The sequence below is a fragment of the Martes martes genome, assembly GCF_963455335.1.
Source record: "Martes martes genome assembly, chromosome: 2".
NCBI lineage: Eukaryota > Metazoa > Chordata > Mammalia > Carnivora > Mustelidae > Martes > Martes martes.
This window is the reverse complement of record NC_137889.1, coordinates 99,182,729-99,202,931: the sequence shown is the minus strand read 5'-3', so window position 1 is coordinate 99,202,931 and position 20,203 is coordinate 99,182,729. Positions and strand designations below refer to the sequence as shown.

Genomic DNA, 20,203 nt, shown 5'->3' with positions numbered 1-20,203 from the left:
CCCTGGGATCATGACCTGAGCTGAAGGGAGACACTTAACAACTGAGCCACCAAGGCACGCAAGTTCACTATTTTAAATGTCTTCTTTTAAATGTCCTCTCTTATACTGAATTACCCAATTGGATTTTATTGACAACATGCATTTTCCATCATATCTTACTGGGTGCCCAACTCTTAAACTACTTCAATCAGCCATCACCCACAATTCAAGAAACAATGGCCTATAGGGAAGGTATGTGCTATGATGAGTGCTATGAACTCTGTAAGACTGATGATTCACAGACCTGTACCCCTAAAACAAATAATATATTATATGTTAATAAAAAAATAAACAAACAATGGCCTAGAAAGTTGCAGAAGAAATCAAGTATTTGTAAACATCTTTTAAAACTTTAAAAATGAGATTCAATGTCTAATCACTACTTTTAAAACTGTTAATGACATAGTTTATGTATTTTTTTGGTACTAAGTCCCTGAAATCTACAGTGTGCCTAAATTCAGACTAGCCTCATTTCAAACTTTCAATTGCCACGTCAAATAACGAATACTGGGCAGCATGTGTTTAGAAGATTCCTGTGGAAGACTAATGAGTATAGTGATCCCTGGGTTTTTCCATGTTTACTGGTTCTTTTTTTTTTTTTTAATGGATTTGATACGGAGCAGGTTGGCTCAATATAAAATTCCCATTTCTTGAATTTTTTAAAAACACTGTTCCATTATTGAATTGTTTTGTATATTGCCATTGAGAAGTCTGATGCCAATCTGACTTTCTTTCCTTTTTAAAAAACTTCATCTGTTTGAATGGAGGCTCTAAGAATTTTTCCTTTGTACTTATTTTTACTTTTTTTTTTATGGTCACCAAGTGATGAATTTATTTGTGAAAGAAAAAGTTGTTCTTTTCTTTTTCACTTAGACACAAATAAAAGCATAAGTAAAAGTTTTACTAGACTAAGTCTCTGAGTTTCCCATTACAGGTCAATTTTTGCAAGTACATGGCTGCCTCTCTCACATCATGTAGATTCTGGTCTTTCTTTCCTTTAGAAAAATTTCCAGTTTTAAATATTAGCTCATTCATTGTTTTGTTTTTCTCCTTTTGGGCTCCAGTTGTGTATATAATGGATCTTTTCCCTATCTTATACATCAATCATTTGCCTGTTTTCTTCAATGCTTCCTAATAAATTTTCAGTCAACTCTATTCTTTCCTGTTATTCCAGTTTTAATTTCTAAAATGGCTATTTTTCTTCAATTTCTTCTAGCCAACTCTTCTTTCACATCACTCTGGTATTTATCCACTTCTGTTTCAAGAATCTGAAACTCTTACTTGAGGAATTTTTTCTCTTCATATATGCAAAGGCTTAAAGATATTTAATATAGGTCATGGTGTTCTGTTACTGATAACGGCTTTATGGTTGGTTTAGGAAGAACACTTTTAACAGCTAAAATGTTGGTTCTTATTTTTTGCTTTATTCACTGTAGCAATTTGTATGTTTATCATTTGCAATATTCTATTCAGTGTATAGTTTTTATTTTCCGTTCATGAGCAATAAAATTTATGCACTAAGGGTAAATATTTGGGATGCATATCTAGATTTCTAGTCCAAAAGATTTCTATTCTGGACTTAAACCAAAGCCAGTGACTAGTTTGTCTTCTAATTTTATGGTTTCCTTATTTCTCCAGAACACTTAATTTCCCTATCTTGCTTTCTCCTTTCCCTTCACCACCAAGTCTGCAAGGCAATACAAGATCATCCCCAAAAGCGGCACCCATCAGATGTACTGCCTAGGGTCCTGTGTACTTTAAAGTCTCTTCCTTTTCATTTCTCAACAGTGAATGCTCTCATTGAATCTAAGACCATATCTTAGTATGTTCCAGGCTAGGACTTTTTCTTCCTAAAGGCAATTTTATGTACCCTTGGGCTCCTGGTTCAACCAACTTTCCTCTCATCTTTTCCAAGTAGTTTCTACAGTCTCAATGAATTCCATCACGGACGCTGATGCTAAGTAGGCTAAATTTTGATACTTGTCTCCCTAGTAATCTGAAGGTCTTTGTCTTCTAGTTATGCTTAAGGCATAGGTTATATTAGTTGGTTTTACTTTATCTCTTTGATGATCTGTGTCAGTTTTTAGAGAATGTGCGGAAAAACTGAGATTTAAGTAGCTGCCATTATTCAAAGGCAATCCAGGATTCTCAATTCATCAAGAATTGTCAATGGCTTGTTAGTTCACTACTTCAATCTCCTCTATTCTACAAATGTTACCTTTACTTAATAAACACTGAACTTTTGATAATTTGTGACTAGTACCACTAATAAGCTCTCATGGACAATGGACACAATAACAAGAAGAGTCACATGATACAAAAATATGTAAAGGAGGTAAGAATATAATGAATATAGCTTGCAAAAGAAATATATCACTTCTAGAAACACATAGACAATAATATAATAATTGTAAGGGACTTTAACACTCCCCTCACTGAAATGGACAGATCATCCAAGCAAAAGATCAACAAGGAAATAAAGGCCTTAAATGACACACTGGACCAGATGGACATCACAGATATATTCAGAACATTCCATCCCAAAGCAACAGAATACACATTCTTCTCTAGTGCACATGGAACATTCTCCAGAATAGATCACATCCTGGGTCACAAATCAGGTCTCAACCAGTATCAAAAGATTGGGATCATTCCCCGCATATTTTCAGACCACAACGCTCTGAAGCTAGAACTCAATCACAAGAGGAAATCTGGAAAGAACGCAAATACATGGAGAATAAACAGCATCCTTCTAAAGAATGAATGGGTCAACCAGGAAATTAAAGAAGAATTGAAAAAATTCACGGAAACAAATGATAATGAGAGCACAATGGTTCAAAATCTGTGGGACACAGCAAAGGCAGTCCTGAGAGGAAAATATATAGCGATACAAGTCTTTCACAAGAAACAAGAAAGGTCCCAAGTACACAACCTAACCCTACACCTAAAGGAGCTGGAGAAAGAACAACAAAGAAAGCCCAAACCCAGCAGGAGAAGAGAAATAATAAAGATCAGAACAGAAATCAATGAAATAGAAACCAAAAAAACAATAGAACAAGTCATGAAACTAGGAGCTGGCTCTTTGAAAAAATTAGTAAGATTGATAAACCCATGGCCAGACTTATCAAAAAGAAAAGAGAAAGGATGCAAATAAATAAAATCATGAATGAAAGAGGAGAGATCACAACCAACACCAAAGAAATACGAACAATTATAAGAACATACTATGAGCAACTCTACGCCAGCAAATTTGACAATCTGGAAGAAATGGATGCATTCCGAGAGACATATAAACTACCAAAACTGAACCAGGAAGAAACAGAAAACCTGAACATTCCCATAACTAGTAAGGAGATTGAGGCAGTCATCAAAAATCTCCAAACAAACAAAAGACCAGGGCCAGATGGCTTCCCAGGGGAATTCTACCAAACATTTAAAGAAGAATTAAATCCTATTCTCCTGAAACTGTGTCAAAAAATAGAAATGGAAGGAAAACTCCCAAACTCATTTTATGAGGCCAGCATCACCTTGATCCCAAAACCAGACAAGGATCCCATCAAAAAACAGAATTGCAGACCAACATCCTTGATGAACACAGAAGCGAAAATTCTCACCAAAATACTAGCCAATAGGATTCAACAGTACATTAAAAGGATTATTCACCATGACCAACTGGGATTTATTCCAGGGCTGCAAGGTTGGTTCAACTTCCACAAATCAATCAATGTGATACAACACATTAATAAACAAAAGAACAAGAACCATATGATACTCTCAATAGATGCTGAAAAAGCATTTGACAGAGCACAGCATCCCTTCCTGATCAAAACTCTTCAAAGTGTAGGGATAGAGGGTACATACTTCAATGTTATCAAAGCCATCTATGAAAAATCCACTGTGAATATCATTCTCAATGGAGAAAAACTGAGAGCTTTTCCGCTAAGGTCAGGAGCACGGCAGGGATGTCCATTATCACCACTGCTATTCAACATAGTACTAGAAGTCCTATCCTCAGCAATCAGACAATAAAAAGAAATTAAAGGCATCCAAATTGGCAAAGAAGAAGTCAAACTATCACTCTTCGCAGATGATATGATACCAGATGTGGAAAACCCAAAAGACTCCACTCCAAATCTACTAGAACTTGTACAGGAATTTAGTAAAGTGTCAGGATATAAAATCAATGCACAGAAATCAGCTGCATTTTTCTACACCAACAACAAGACAGAAGAAAGAGAAATTAAGGAGTCAATCCCATTTACAATTGCACCCAAAACCAAAAGATACCTAGGGATAAACCTAACCAAAGAGGCTAAGAATCTATACTCAGAAAACTATAAAGTACTCATGAAAGAAATTGAGGAAGACACAAAGAAATGGAAAAATGTTCCATGCTCCTGGATTGGAAGAACAAATATTGTGAAAAGGTAGACTGCTACCTTTTAAAGCAATCTACACATTTAATGCAATCCCTATCAAAATCCTATCCCTTTTTTTCAAAGAAATGGAACAAATAATCCTAACATTTATATGGAACTAAAAAGACCTCGAATAGCCAAAGGAATATTGAAAAAGAAAGCCAAAGTTGGTGGCATCATAATTCCAGACTTCAAGCTCTATTACAAAGCTGTCATCATCAAGACAGTATGGTACTGGCACAAAAACAGACACATAGATCAATGGAACAGAATAGAGAGCCCAGAAATAGACCCTCAACTCTATGGTCAACTAATCTTCAACAAAGCAGGAAAGAATGTCCAATGGAAAAAAGACAGCCTCTTCAATAAGTGGTGTTGGGAAAACTGGACAGCCACATGCAGAAAAATGAAACTGGACCATTTCCTTACACTACACACGAAAATAGACTCAAAATGGATGAAGGACCTCAATGTGAGAAAAGAATCCATCAAAATCCTTGAGGAGAACACAGGCAGCAACCTCTTCGACCTCAGCCACAGCAACTTCTTCCTAGGAACTTCGCCAAAGGCAAAGGAAGCAAGGGCAAAAATGAACTACTGGGACTTCACCAAGATCAAAAGCTTTTGCACAGCAAAGGAAACAGTCAACAAAACCAAAAGACAACTGACAGAATGGGAGAAGATACTTGCAAACGACATATCAGATAAAGGGCTAGTGTCCAAAATCTATAAAGAACTTAGCAAACTCAACACCCAAAGAACAAATAATCCAATCAAGAAATGGGCAGAAGACATGAACAGACATTTCTGCAAAGAAGACATCCAGATGGCCAGCAGACACATGAAAAAGTGCTCCACATCACTCGGCATCAGGGAAATACAAATCAAAACGTCAATGAGGTATCACCTCACACCAGTCAGAATGACTAAAATTAACAAGTCAGGAAATGACAGATGCTGGCGAGGATGCCGCAAAAGGGGAACCCTCCTACACTGTTCGTGGGAATGCAGGCTGGTGCAACCACTCTGAAAAATAGCACGGAGGTTCCTCAAAAAGTTGAAAATAGAGCTACCCTACTACCCAGCAATTGCACTACTAGGTATTTACCCTAAAGATACAAATGTAGTGATCCAAAGGGGCACGAGCACCTGAATGTTTATAGCAACAATGTCTACAATAGCCAAACTATGGAAAGAACCTAGATGTCCATCTACAGATGAATGGATAAAGAAGATGTGGTATATATACACAATGGAATACTATGCAGCCATCAAAAGAAATGAAATCTTGCCATTTGCGACAACGTGGATGGAACTAGAGGGTATTATGCTTAGTGAAATAAGTCAATCAGAGAAAGACAATTATCATATGATCTCCCTGATTTGAGGAAGTTGAGAGGCAATGTGGGGGCTTTGGGGGTAGGAAAAGAATAAATGAAACAAGATGGGATCGGGAGGGAGACAAACCATAAGAGACTCTTAATCTCACAAAACAAACTGAGGGTTGCCAGGGGGGAGGGGGGAGAGAGGGAGGTGCGGTTATGGACATTGGGGAAGGTATGTGCTATGGTGAGTGCTGTGAAGTGTGTAAACCTGGTGATTCACAGACCTGTACCCCTGGGGCTAATAATACATTATGTGTTAATTTAAAAATTTAAAAATTTAAAATAAAAAGAAATATATCACTTCTATGGTGCATTTGATAACTTAGGGTAAAAAGTAAAACCAAGATATTACCATGGAAGAAGTAAAATAATTTCTTGTTTCTACTAAAACAGCAGTAATGTTTCATGTCCAGTGATTTTAGATTTAACACGGCTACTGAAAAACAGTTGATAACAAGTTTCAAAGTCCCTTACTTAAAAGGAATAATTTGGGTCCCAAAAGTAAGTTAATTGAGAAATACTGAAGGCATAGAACAGACTAAAAGCAAATGACAACAGCAAGTTCTGTTAGAGAAGATTCACAGAGTAATCTACATTAGCGGCTTATATATATAATCTGGTATGCTTAGGATTATAGCTTCAGAAGGGAGCCAAAAATCAAAATAATGAATAAAGAAAAGAACAAAGGCTAAGGAATAACAAGTATTCAACAAATGGATGAGTATGATATTAGGTTAGGAATGTGGACTAGAAACTAATACTTTTTTCTTTAGAGTAAACTGGGTTGTTCTACAGAAAATAATTCTGTGACTTCTATGAAATAGGAACTGTCATTAAGCTAAAAATTAAACAAAGTTAGAGCACAAAGGTACATGAGGCAATGAGACAGAAGAAAACAGCCTAATCCTTTAGGACAAGAATTTAAAGCTGTGTTGGTGCTCATGCTGGCATGAGCTCTTACAATGGAATAGAATTTTTTATTATGAATGGACTGTTAATTTTTCTTGTCTTTGGGCATTTGATTTATGCTAGCAGTTTGCCTTACAAGGGGATTTAGATGTCATATTCTCTAATGATAATTCCTGTCCTAATGTTTAGGGATAAAAATATGGCCTACTCTTTTAAATTTTCAAATAAGCATGAAATAGAGTAACCATACTATAATAAACATTTATAAAGAATCCTCTATTCTCTGAATCAAAAGAAGTAAGAGTGAACAGAATCTTATTTCTTAAAGAGTAGCTTTCAAATCTTTACTAAAAACATTTTAAAACTGAGATCTAAAGTATTTATATGAGTGAATGAATGCTTCTATTATTTAGTTCAAGAATTTATACAAAATGTTAAAGCAAAACATTTTCCATAAAACCCACTATTAAAACTGTCTAACTCTTATATCTTAAGGTTCTGACATAGATACTATATTTAATGTTACCCAAAAAAAATTTAAGAAAGAAAACCACTCTGAAGTCATATATCAATTTCAGATTATGATAATTTTTGATGTGCAATTCAAATATACTAAATTTCCAGAGTTTAAAAATTTTTAAAAGCATAATTTCTTTCCATTCAGATTTGTCCCTTCCAATGACAGGTTAGTAGACTGTAAAATAAAATTTTAAGTTTAGATTTCTATTACACATATTACCATCTTATACTTGTACTGAATGGAGAAATCATTGTTTCTTGATCAGGTGCAACTCTGTATAAGTAGTGATATTTTTAGCTAAAACACCTGACACTAAGAAAGAATTATGACAATAGAAGGTCTCTGCAAAAAAAGCCAGTACAGATTCGCTTAAGTTAAATGTTTTATAATTTTACCTTTAAGAGGATAAAAGTAGCAATGGATTAATCACTTCAAGGAAAATAAACACCTTACTAGTTTTTTAAAAATGTCAATAAAACATCTATAAGTCTGTAATTCAAGAAAAAAGGTTTACATATCATTCTCATCTTTAATAATATAATTTGAAAATATTAAAAAAAAACAAAAATTTAAGACACAATATTAAAACCATCTTTTGGAAACACTTTCACAGCCTATGAACTCAGCAAAAAGCCACACTTCACTCAGAATGTAATTTTCTATTTTGTAGACTAAGAGTTCAATTCCAAACTCTAGACTCTGTCAGAGTAAGGCAAGTAACATCACAGTGTCTGTTTCCTTTTCCTTTACATGGTGATGAGAATACCTCTTCATGGGACTAAAGGAAAGTTTTATTTAGATAACAGATAAAGCCCCAAGTCCAATGCTGAGTACATAATAAGCACTCAGTATGACAGATAATCATTCTTCAGTTAAGCACTGGACATCTGCATGAACTCCCTCTTGCCGTGTCAAATTCTTTTCTGTCAATAGTCTGAGATATGAGGACACATGAATTTTGTTAGATTCTTTTTTTTTTCTTTTTTAAAGATTTTATTTATTTATTTGACAAAGAAACAGGGAGAGATCACAAGCAGGCAGAGAGGCAGGTAGAGAGAGGGGGGGAAGCAGGCTCCTGCTGAGCAGAGAGCCCGATGCAGGGCTCGATCCCAGGACCCTGGGACCATAACCTAAGCTGAAGGCAGAGGCTTAACCCACTGAGCCACCCAGGCACCCCAAATTTTGTTAGATTCTTAAAAAGACATATTCCTTTTGCTCCCTTCTTGGGGAGTCAACAGTTAAATTCGTAGACTTTGTTGTTTTTATTGACATCTTGTGGCTATCGGCCTTAACATTTTATAATATACGATTTCAAGGCTATTTTCAATAAATAGTTTCAATGAGTAAGTCTGCAATAGATCTGAAATTTAACCCAACAATTATATACTTCTCATTATTTCTTAAATCTATTCTTTAAAAAGCTATAAACTTTGGCTTCCTTTTTTCATTTTTCTTCTTCAACTTCAGTTCTCTATCAGTCTTTCCAGAGAGGGCTGAGCAACCCTCTACATAGAACCAAGAACACTGCCTCCATATCCTTCAGTTTCTGAATAAATGGTCCATTAAGAAAATTATTTTTTCTAATACAGAGAAAAATAACAGGCCACTAAAAACAAAAGAAGAGTATAATAAAACAACTCTTCAAAAAAGATAAACTTGAGATGTTCAATTTACTTAGACCAATTACATTATGTAAATCTGCCTATACAGGCATATAAAACTCAGGTCATCGCTTCATTCTTTCTAGTCTTCTAGACCATGCTATACAAAAGAACTTTCTGTGATCATGGAAATGCCTTAATATCTGTGATCCCCAAAAAGGTAGTTACTAGCCAAGTGTGGCTACTGAAAGTAAGACCAAGGTACTTACTTTTAATTTAAATTAAATGATTAAATTTAAATAGCCACATTTATCTACTACAAAGGACAGCACAGCCTTAGACACTCTCCTTTTCTTTCTCTTTACCATGGTGAACCTTATTCGGATGATCTTATTTAAATTCTCGTTTCAAACCCCTTCTCTGTCATATCTAAGATTGAACAGCTTGACAGAGTTACAATCTCAAAAGCAAAGAGAATTACTGAAAAAGACTTTTCCAAGCTAGTTTTAATATGTACTTTTCGATGAAGAGTACCACATTCAATTATTTTAGATTTTCTTTTTTTTTTATTTTAGATTTTCTAAGCACAGTTCACTGAGAAATGAAAAATAAAATAAAAAAGAAGTAACACACACATCTGAGTGCTTGAAATTAAAACTCTAATAATATATACTGTCTCCTAAATTCTCTGTCAGCTATATAACTAATCCCAGAATAAGATAATGGTATGATTAAAAACAAGTACAGCACAAACCATAGCACAACAAAGCAGAACTAAGGAAACAGATAAAAATCATTGTTACCACCCATCTATTCTCTGTGATAATAAAAATATTAATGAATGGAAATATGATGGATCAAATGCAACAATACAATGTGTTAGCCAATGAAGAGTTGTATAATTTTTATCATGAGTATTATTTACCACATATCAAGTCCTAGCTCAGTTTTAAGGGATTTTTGAATGACTGCTTATGGTTCTTTCCAATTAAATCTAAGCCTAAGCATTACTTTATTTACTTTTCATAAACATTACTTTAAAGTAGAACTATTAAAAAGGTGACCATAAGATCTCAGAAAAATATTTTAGGTATTTGAAGTTCCTCTTTGTTTTTCCTCCCCAGTCTCCCCACATACAAACACACACATCTCTTTCAAACAAATGTAGGTGTTTAGAAGGAAAACAACTATGGTGCTTATCTGTTAGGAATGAAAGAATGACCTCTCTCTGGGGCTGGTATTAATGTCATTACCACCAATCAATTCCTCCTTTCTTCTGCATATCAACTTGGCTTTTATTACCTTGGGGGTGGGGAGGTGGGGTGGGAGGGTGGAGCATGTAAAACAACTTCAGTATTCTGGGGATTCAAAAGAATTCAAGTTATGTGAATGCAAGTTATGTGCTAAATTACATACCAATTTCTGAATGACTACTGATTTAATTTTTTTGTTTGGCATTTAAAACATAATGAAACTTACTATTCTGAGCCAGCGCTTGAAGCAGACAATCCAAGCATCCTTCTAAACTATCCTCAGTTCTGTCAACAGCTGTTATCTTCAACTTCTTCAAGGTATCACTGAGATTATCTGCTTATAGAAAAAAAGAGAAATCAGAACTCTCACTAACATATGATCCTCACGTTTCATGACCGTTACCACTAACAGGCATTATTGTGAATAACTTCCACAAACATTACAAAATGGCAATGGACTGTACCATTACAAATTTTTAAATAAAATGTATCCACATTTAACTCAGATATTAAATATTCATTCTGTATATGTGAGATACCAGGGATATTCAGGAATATTACAGATTGTCACGGAACACCTTCTTCAAGATTCTTATACCATTTTTAGCCTGTTCAGGAAACCAGCCATGATTAATTGAAAAAAAAAAAAAACAACTAAATGTCCCCAAAAAATTACATTGCTTTGCAAATAATATTTTGTTTCATTTTTTGCTTCCTCTGCTGTATTTCAAAGACATAAAATGAAAATGAAGGTGTAGAAAAGTTTCAAAATAATATGACTTAAAATAATAGAAAGCTGATAACTATAAAACCTACTCTAACACTGCCATTTGAAAAATACTTCAAATCAAAATACTGCTATAAACTAAAACATGTACATTCTGGATCCTTTATAAGGCCATGCTCTAATCCTAATTGTATGTGGATTCCCCCACACCATACATTGTCAAAATTTCTTTACATTAAAAATTCAGATCCCCACATTTATCCAATGTAAATTTTATTTACATCAATTATTTCCATTGACATTTAAATACTAAAAATTAAAATTGAGACTTTTTAAGATTCATTTTAGTAATTCATTTAACCCTAAGTTATAAAATTATTTAACAGTAATATTTAAAAATATACATATTTCAGAAACAAAAAACTCATTAAAAATAGTATTGTTCTACTTTTTTACAAGTCTCCATAATGTCTGCCTTTACAGAAAATAACTGGGTTTTCATATCTGCTTCTGTACTCAAATCTTCTATAATTTGTTGTTTGGGTTAAGCAGATGAAGAAAATTCAGCCTTACACACATAGTTGAAAAACAGCAGGGTATTTTAATAGTCTTTTCAGATAATTATGGATATTCTTTGACACCATACCAAAACTGGACAAGTGGTAGTTTTTTAAAGGTTGGTTGCCATAAGAAATCTGAAACAATATTAATAAATGCTTCCGGGGCGCCTGGGTGGCTCAGCGGGTTAAAGCCTCTGCCTTCGGCTCAGGTCATGATCCCAGGGTCTTGGGATCGAGCCCCATGTCGGGCTCTCTGCTCGGCGGGGAGCCTGCTTCCTCCTCTCTCTCTCTCTGCCTGCTTCTCTGCCTACTTGTGATTTCTGACTGTCAAATAAATAAATAAAATCTTAAAAAAAAAAAAAAAATGCTTCCAACTCACATTCATATCCACTGATCTCCTACACTTTGAATCTTTCATGCATGTAAGATATTTATCATCAAAGCACTGGTCATCAAAAAAATTAGGTCATGGAGTTATGCATATTTTCCAAATACAGACATATTTCATTATACTATTTCAAAATATAACATTTGCTAGTATCATCACTAATCTTATTAAAAGACTCTTTGTAAGTGCTGGAGAAATATCAAGCTGAAGGCATGCAAGTTTCCCAAAATTCTAATTTTCTCTTACAAACTTCAATTTCATTACAGCAACAAATACTGTCAGCTGTTTTCCTTAAATGATATATTAGCCTCATTCACTTGTGAGAAAATATCAGCCAAATATGAAAAACCAGTTTTGTCCGTTCTTTCAAATAAAAAATGACCTTCCATGAAAAAAAAGTACCTTGGTCAGCTCATAAACAACTGCTCAAATGTTTCTCTTCAAAACATGAGACTTTGCAATGCAACAAGTGTTTTATGTGTACCTCCCATTTCAAGACAAAGAATATTTTTAAAATGTGTATACAGATATTGAGGGTTTTTCAAAATTTTTTTTTCCTGCTTCATAATGGGCATTCTTAAGCTGGTATTCTTCTCTACTTCATGTTACAGTGAAGAATACTACTAATACAATTCAGTACTACTACTGCTCTGATTCACACATTTTAAAGCATCCTCAGTTTTTTACCCATAATTGCTTTTGTACCATAGTTAGGGCAAATGCAGGCAGTATTGACCTCATAGACACCCTAATGGGATACCAAGGACCTCTAGCATTGCTGCTGCAGTTAGAATTTCAGGTATTTTCTTACTTCAAAGTAAGGTATACATTGTAATAGACTTCTGTACATTTCCAGGTCAAAACAATTCTACAAATATGATGAAATCCCCTATTAAAAAATGAAAGATAATTACTTTCCATGCCAATCCAAGAAAAAGTAGACTTAAAATTTTACATAATATAATAATAACATGCTCTAGGGACACCTCATACAACCTGACTATTCCAGTAAACCTAAACCTATACTTTATTAAAAATCCCAGATTATCATTCATATCCAAGTTTAATATTTACTTTCTTAAGAGGGGTTAAACAGTTTTGAGAAATTGATTTTTATTCTAAAGAAAAAGTATATTTGTATGTATCTCTTCTCTTCTATAAGCTAAAAAGAAGATGTAGGGCATCATATCTCAGATATTCTTGTTCAAACTTACTAAGTTCATATTAAGTTAATTTTCCTGAAATAAAGTATGAATAATGTACAGTATCTAAGTTCATATTATTAAAAGTAATAAATGTAATTATCCCAACACTGAGGAAAAAAATAAGACTTATGTTAGTCAAATTACAGCAATCCATCAAAATTATCAGTCAACAAGAAATAAAAGGCAGTTAAGACTCATTTAGTACTACTGATGTTGGCATCTGAGTCTTTTTAAATTCTTTCCTTCCCTTCATCCCATCCCCAAAGCTCCTTACTTGACGTCCCCTTCTGATGGGAGTCTCAGTCTGGATTATACGAGTCCAGAGACCATCCTTGTCCATTTTATCTAAGTCTCCTCTGCCTTAACCCCTCAGGATCATTTTCAATCACTGTATTCATCTTTCACCGCACTATTCACAAGTTTTAATTATATTTTTTTGTTTAGCTGTTAATACACGCTCCCCCACTATATTTTATGGGACATCAACTTAATTATAGTCATTGCACAGTGCCCAGTAAATACAAGGACTGAGTTCGTTCTTTGCACAAAGCTGTCTAGTTACCATCCTTTGTATCACACATTTAAGAGCCAAAGTGGGCCAATAGCAAAGGGAAGTTAATTGTGACCTGTTAAGCACCTACTATGTACTCCATATAATTTAAAATATAAATAGAGTGTCTTACATTTTAAGATACAAAAAAAAAATCACTGAAGACAATTTAAGCATTTAAGAATATAAAATATGTAACTAAAAACTACATAGATCATCCCACTTTTAAAAGATTTTTTATGTCAGTAAAAAAGCATTCAGCCTCTCCATGGGAATAATTACATGCCTATTAATGATGTGAGATCTTCTCAGGGAAGTTCATTAAATTCTACATCCAGAGACAACCAAAGCTGTCAAACGGAATTACTACAAATTTATTATGATTTTAAGCGAATGAACAGGTTGGTACTGAAAGAAAGAAACATTAATCAGTTTATAAAATAAAATGTTAGAATGTTTCATATCTTTATTAGAATGCTGATTACATGAATATATAATACATTTTCCAAAGTTCATCAAACTGACCATTTAAAATCTGTGCATTTTAGCTTATAGAACAGAGGGAATTAGGAACAGAGGGTATTATTTCTGGACTCCCTCAAACTATGACAGTACATCTCAGCAGTGAATTCTTACCATTAAGACACTGAAATTGTTCTAAGGGAAAATCTCTCAGCTTCTAGTCGGTGGCAGGGGTGAAGGGGAGGCAGTAAGTCAAGAATGATAATTTTCATGGGAAGTTCTACTACTAAGAAGTATTAATAATCAAAATAAATTTTTTCTTAGAAGAATTTCTTCCCTATATGACAGCATATGACAAGACTAGCTTGTCTTATGAAAGAAAATACAACATTTTCAGAGTTAAGCAAAGTTGACTTTGTCATTAATTCTGTATCGCCTACTTCTAACCACTTCTTCGCTCTTAAAACCACAACCTAACCAAGTCTTCTTAAACTCTATCAAAATTACTCTCGCCAAGGTCTTAAATGATATCTTGACAAATCCAGTGGATTTTTCTCAATACTCTTATCCCATATCTTTGTAGCAACAGACTCTTTTCTTTTTTGGCACACTTTCTACTGACTTCAGAACACCAGTCTGAACATTTGTTCTCAGGCTTCTTCTTCTTTCTCTACCCCTTCGATGTTACTGTGACCTCCATTTTACCTTTTCTGTATTTTTCATTTTCCTAGTTTTATAGTCCTAGGTTCATAAAACTCTTAGCTTATTTCTACTGTTAGATGGGAAATTCTTGTAGAACGGTAACTTCTAAGATATACACACTGCCCTCTATAGTGGAAATTTACCAAACCCTGAAAATAACCTTACTTTCTGAGTTACTTGCATCTTTTATTGTAAATTATGGTACAAACTGTCATGATTAATATTTTTATTATGATGGGGTATACTAAAAACAATGACATTTCATTATTTTTTTTCTTATTCTAATTATTTCAGAAATCAGATAAACACTTTACAAGCAGCCACCATTCATTCCTTTTTTTTTTTTTTTTTTACTAACATATAATGTATTATTTGTTTCAGGGGTACAGGTGTGTGAATCATCAGTCTTATACAATTCACAGTGCTCAGCACAGCACATACCCTTCCCCAATGTCCCTCACCCAGCCATCCCATCCCTCTCACCTCCCTCCCCTAAAGCAACACTCAGTTTGTTTCATTCTTAAATGGTATTAAAGTCTATTTTAGTTTGAACCAGAAACACTGTAGACTAACTTGTCACCTTTGATTAGAGTGTCAAGAGTCTGACAGATGATCTTTACAACTACAGTCTTAAGCCATCATGGGTAAAAGCAAGATATAGTTTGTAAAATTTTATTTCACACAATGCCCGAAACCTTTTCACTTAGAGTTCAAGAATTATTTTACTGTTGTTATAGCTATCAAATATAGCTTTAGCATATAACATGATATAATAAATTAATACGTTGGCTTTTTTTTATTAGATAGTGATTTATAGTGAAATCCAGGCTTAATTCTTTGTTCCCAAAATGACCAAGAAAAATATGAGGGTGATTTCTTTTCCTCAACAATCCCCAACAGATTTAAAATACTATACAAAACAGTGGTCAAGGCCCAAAATATGATAAGCCAATTTAGAAAACAATGTAGATACATCAACAAAGCTTGAGGGTATTTGTCAAAGAATTTAAAGAAACCCAAGAATTATACTAGAATGACATTGGAGAAAATGTATAATCTGTCATTACAAACACCCTCTGTGTGAAGAACTGTTGGAGAGGCGCCTGGGTGGCTCAGTTGGTTAAGCAGCCGGACTTGGAATTTGGCTCAGGTCATGATCTCAGGGTCGTTGAGATCAGCCCTGAATTAGACTCTGTGCTGGGTATGGAGCTTGCTTAAGAGTCTCTCTCTCTCTCTCTCCCCCTCTGTGATCCCTGTCCCAGCTCAAGCACATGCACCTACTCTCTCTTAAAAAAGAAAAAAACTGTTGGAATGATCTCTATACACAAGAGTTCCAGAAGATGCCACAAAGTAGTAGAAACTATATACTTTCAAATTTCACTTCTATACAGGTAAGCTAATTGAGTTCATATCGAAGGAGAAACTCTCTAAACATAAAAATAAGCACTTGAAATGTATTCGCTCTGCTCCAGTTTCTTATACCTAGCATATGCCTGCAAACCAACTTGAGTTCTCAGAGTATCAATATCCTACCACCAGGATTCTTACAGAACATTTTATCAGTACTCTATTATCCAGTATTTCCCAGTTTCTCAGTCCCCACTTATCTCTGGGCCCTCATACTCCCTTAGATTAGAACACTGATCTAGGACTTAATTATTTTTTAGCCGTGAATTTCTACTTCTCCAGGATAATACTTAAGTGTCTGCCTACAATGCTTTAGCTCTGGCACTTACATTCAAGAGTAAAAGATAATCATCCCTCCAAGCTCTGCCCTAGACTCTAGGATATACCTAACAGGGAAAGAAAAGCAGACAAGGGACAGATAACATAAATTGAATAAGATGAAATTCTGCTAAATGTAGGGGAATGTTTAATGGCTATATAAGACAGATTAAGAGAAGTGTTTGGGCTGTGTATTTGGACTTACAAGCAGTCCTGAGCAAAATTCTTCACCAGAACATACTTAAAGTATTTAATTAAGATTGGTGCAAAGGGAATAGTTCCACTTAGTAACCTAATAAATAACAAGAAAGAGATAATACACACTGAAATTTAAAAATTTTTAGGCAACGCCAACTTTTCTGGATAATAAAATGCGAAGCAGAAAAAATGGTACCTACACAGGTAATCAAAAATGCGACAGGTGAGTTTAACATAAGTATATATTAAGAATCTAAAAAAAAAAAAGATACTATTTGAACTATTATTTATGAACCCACAAATATTTTCCCAGGATAATGCCACAGAAAGCAAAATGAAAATTGAGATTCAAGATAAAACAAAAGAGAATTTAGATAAAAATTAAATAGAAAGTTTGACAATACCCTTACTTAAAGCTACGATGCACCATAAATTTGAAAGAAATAAAATTAAAGCAACAGGATGAAGAGACATTAAGTCAACTATCAACTTGTTACTTAGCTCGAAATTCACCCTTACTGCCGCATCTATAAAAATGAATCTGGGCCCTTTAAATATTTTTCCTTTGCCATATGGCATGATACAAGATTTGTCTATTGAGGACAATGGATAACACTGAAGACGAAGGTGCTCTCCTTCTGGCTCAGCTTTCATAATTTTCTCCAGTGTCACAAGTCCACAAGTCATAGCTTTCAACATACATTTTTTCCATTTCTCAACTCAGGCAGCAGGACTATGTCCAAGAGCCCTAGACAACTCAAGTCTGCATCACACCACCTTCTGACGAAGTTTGTCCTTCCTTGGATATGCTCCCATAACTAGATATCCCTTCAGATTTGCTTTCTACCTTTAAAAAGTTACTTTCCGGGGCGCCTGGGTGGCTCAGTGGGTTAAGCTTCTGCCTTCGGCTCAGCTCATGATCCCAGGGTCCTGGGATCGAGCCCCGCATTGGGCTCTCTGCTCGGTGGGGAGCCTGCTTCCCCCCCCCTCTCTCTGCCTTCCTCTGCTACTTGTGATCTCTATCAAATACATAAATACAATCTTTAAAAAAAAAGATAAAGTTACTTTCCTATTATTGCTTCATAATTTCTATATTAAATGTCTCCTGTTTAAATTACTATGTAATGGAAGATCATTCTCTTTGGATTTCTTGATATTCCTGCACTATTAGGGCCTTCTGAGCAAGGGAAATCAGTAAGTTATAATAAAGGTAAGTCTCCCTTTCTGGAGACATTTTAGGATCATAAAAAATTTCCCTCTTCATTCCAGAGATTTGCTTTTAGCTTATATTTAGGGTAATACTCCTAGAGATACTTCTCCCTTTCCCTAGCGATGATTTGTTTTAATTGCAGACTAAAGACTCAGGTGTGTGTGTGTGTGTGTATGTGTGTATGCAATTTTTTATATTTACAAATACACACATACAAACTTTAAAGCATAATCAATCCAAATGTTACTATAATACTGATTACCTTTCTATGGTAATGTTCTTAATAAAAAGTATTATTATTGCAATTAAATTATTTTAGAAAATCATAATGACCCTGTAATTGAAATCCCTTGGTTAATGTACAATAAAGTATTATTTTTTCCAGTGGTAATGAACTTAAAACCCACTGTCTCCCAAAAAGTGATGAAAAAGATACAGATTCAAACTAATTTTGCCAAATACACTAATATGAGGTTATTATTATAAAATTAACATTAAAATTAATACCAAAGATAACAACTACATTTTAATTTGGAGAGATGAATATAGATATTCCTTTTTCCTATCAGTTTTTTTTTTTAAGATTTTATTTATTTATTTGACAGACAGAGATCACAAATAGGCAGAGAGGCAGGCAGAGAGGGGTAAGCAGGCTCCCCGCTGAACAGAGAGCCCGATGCAGGGCTCAATCCCAGGACCCCGGGATCATGACCTGAGCTGAAGGCAGAGGCTTTTACCCACTGAGCCACCCAGGTGCCCCTCCCATCAGGTTTTATTAGGCTAGTGTTTTGAAAAAAACACACAGATTTTAGTGGTAACTATCCTTATTAAGAGTACTGACTGACATTTTTTAGTAGCCAAACAGGTAAAATTTACCATAAAGCAACAGTGAAACTGTTTAAACTGTTTAAACATGTGTATTTCTTTTCTGGCAGCAAATATATCTTTAAGGGAAAATTAAATAAACCACAGGGAAATGTTATTTGCTAGACAAAATTCTCTGTTAAGCTATCTTTCATTGAGATGAAAAGAAAAACTCAGTAAACGTTTATTCATCAGGTAGTTCCCACTGTGATTGAGTTTTAATAGTAATTTATTTCTTACTGAAACAATGCATCTTTCAGGTTTTATAACTGTTCCAATTATTACAGTTATATAACAAACCACCTCAAACTTAATGGCATAAAGCAAAACCCATTTAATTGTACTTACAGATTCTGTGAAACAGGAATTCACAAAGGGCACACTGAGGAGGGTTTTTCTGTTCCACAAGGTTTGGGGCCTCAATGTAAAAAGTTTCAAAGGATAGGGCTGTTTCTCCAAGAGTGACTACATAGCAGGGGCTGGCATCATCTGAATCATCTGATGGTTCTGGTAATTGGCCTCAAAGGACTTGAAGGTTATGAATGCCAACGTGACACCTGAGGCCCCTCCACATGACGTGGCTTCCTCACAGAATGGCAACTACAGGGTCAGACTTTTCCAAAGCTCCAAGCAGGCCGGTATTCCCACAAACAAGGTGAAAGCAACACTGTGTTTTACTACCAAATCTAGGAAATGACACAGCACTTCTGGTGCATTCTATTGGTTACAAGTGAGTCACAAGCATGCCCATATTCAGCAGTAAGAGAACTCCCCAGCTCTCAATGGGGAATGGCAAGTTCTAGAAGAATATATGGGGGGCAAGAGGTATTGTTGTGGCCATCTTTGGAAAACATGATCTACTATAATATTTACTAAACTGATTTGGTTAAATCAATACAACCAACAGCATTAAATCCTTTGAATGTTTTACCTCTGAACACAAGGTAGTTTCCCCAAAAATGACTGTATGCTCACCTTAGAAAACAGAAATTAAAACTTATATGATTATTATCTTATTAATACTTATGAAATAGATATTATTATTACTATCTATACATTAGTGGATAAGAAAGTTCAATTTGAAAGCTGAAAAACTTGCTTAGAAAGGTAGTGCCAAAGGTGAGATAAATCCAGACATGTGTGTCTTCAACATCTAGGTTCTTTCCACTGAACAGGCAGTCCACATATTACCAACCATGTTAAATGAAATTCATTCAGATTTCATGAAAATCAGAGCTGTGCAAAGTGAAGTCTACCTAATTCTTGCTTTAGAGAGATGTAAAGCCTTCAAGAATGAATTTATAACCCAACCATGTTACATAGTTGTACTAGCTAACTGCCTACATATGTGAATGTGTGCAGCAAAATAAAGAAAAGAAAAGGGTTGGTTGGGAAGGGAGGGGAATCACAATGAAATGTAGCAGGGGCAGCCTCTGCCCTTGTATCTCAAGGGCAGTAACTATGCTGGGTACATACTCTAGCTTCCA

At 34.7% G+C, this 20,203-nt stretch overlaps 1 protein-coding gene across 3 annotated transcripts in view; it reads right to left on the bottom strand.

Moving 5' to 3' along the window:
- The window catches only part of RAP1GDS1 (Rap1 GTPase-GDP dissociation stimulator 1), a 168,718-nt gene that overhangs the window by 130,713 nt on the left and 17,802 nt on the right, over positions 1-20,203 (bottom strand). For all 3 annotated transcript variants that reach the window (XM_080797553.1, XM_080797554.1, XM_080797555.1), the window contains exon 2: positions 10,352-10,459. In XM_080797553.1, coding sequence (XP_080653679.1) covers positions 10,352-10,459 — 108 coding nt within the window. The remainder of the gene's footprint in view (positions 1-10,351; positions 10,460-20,203) is intronic.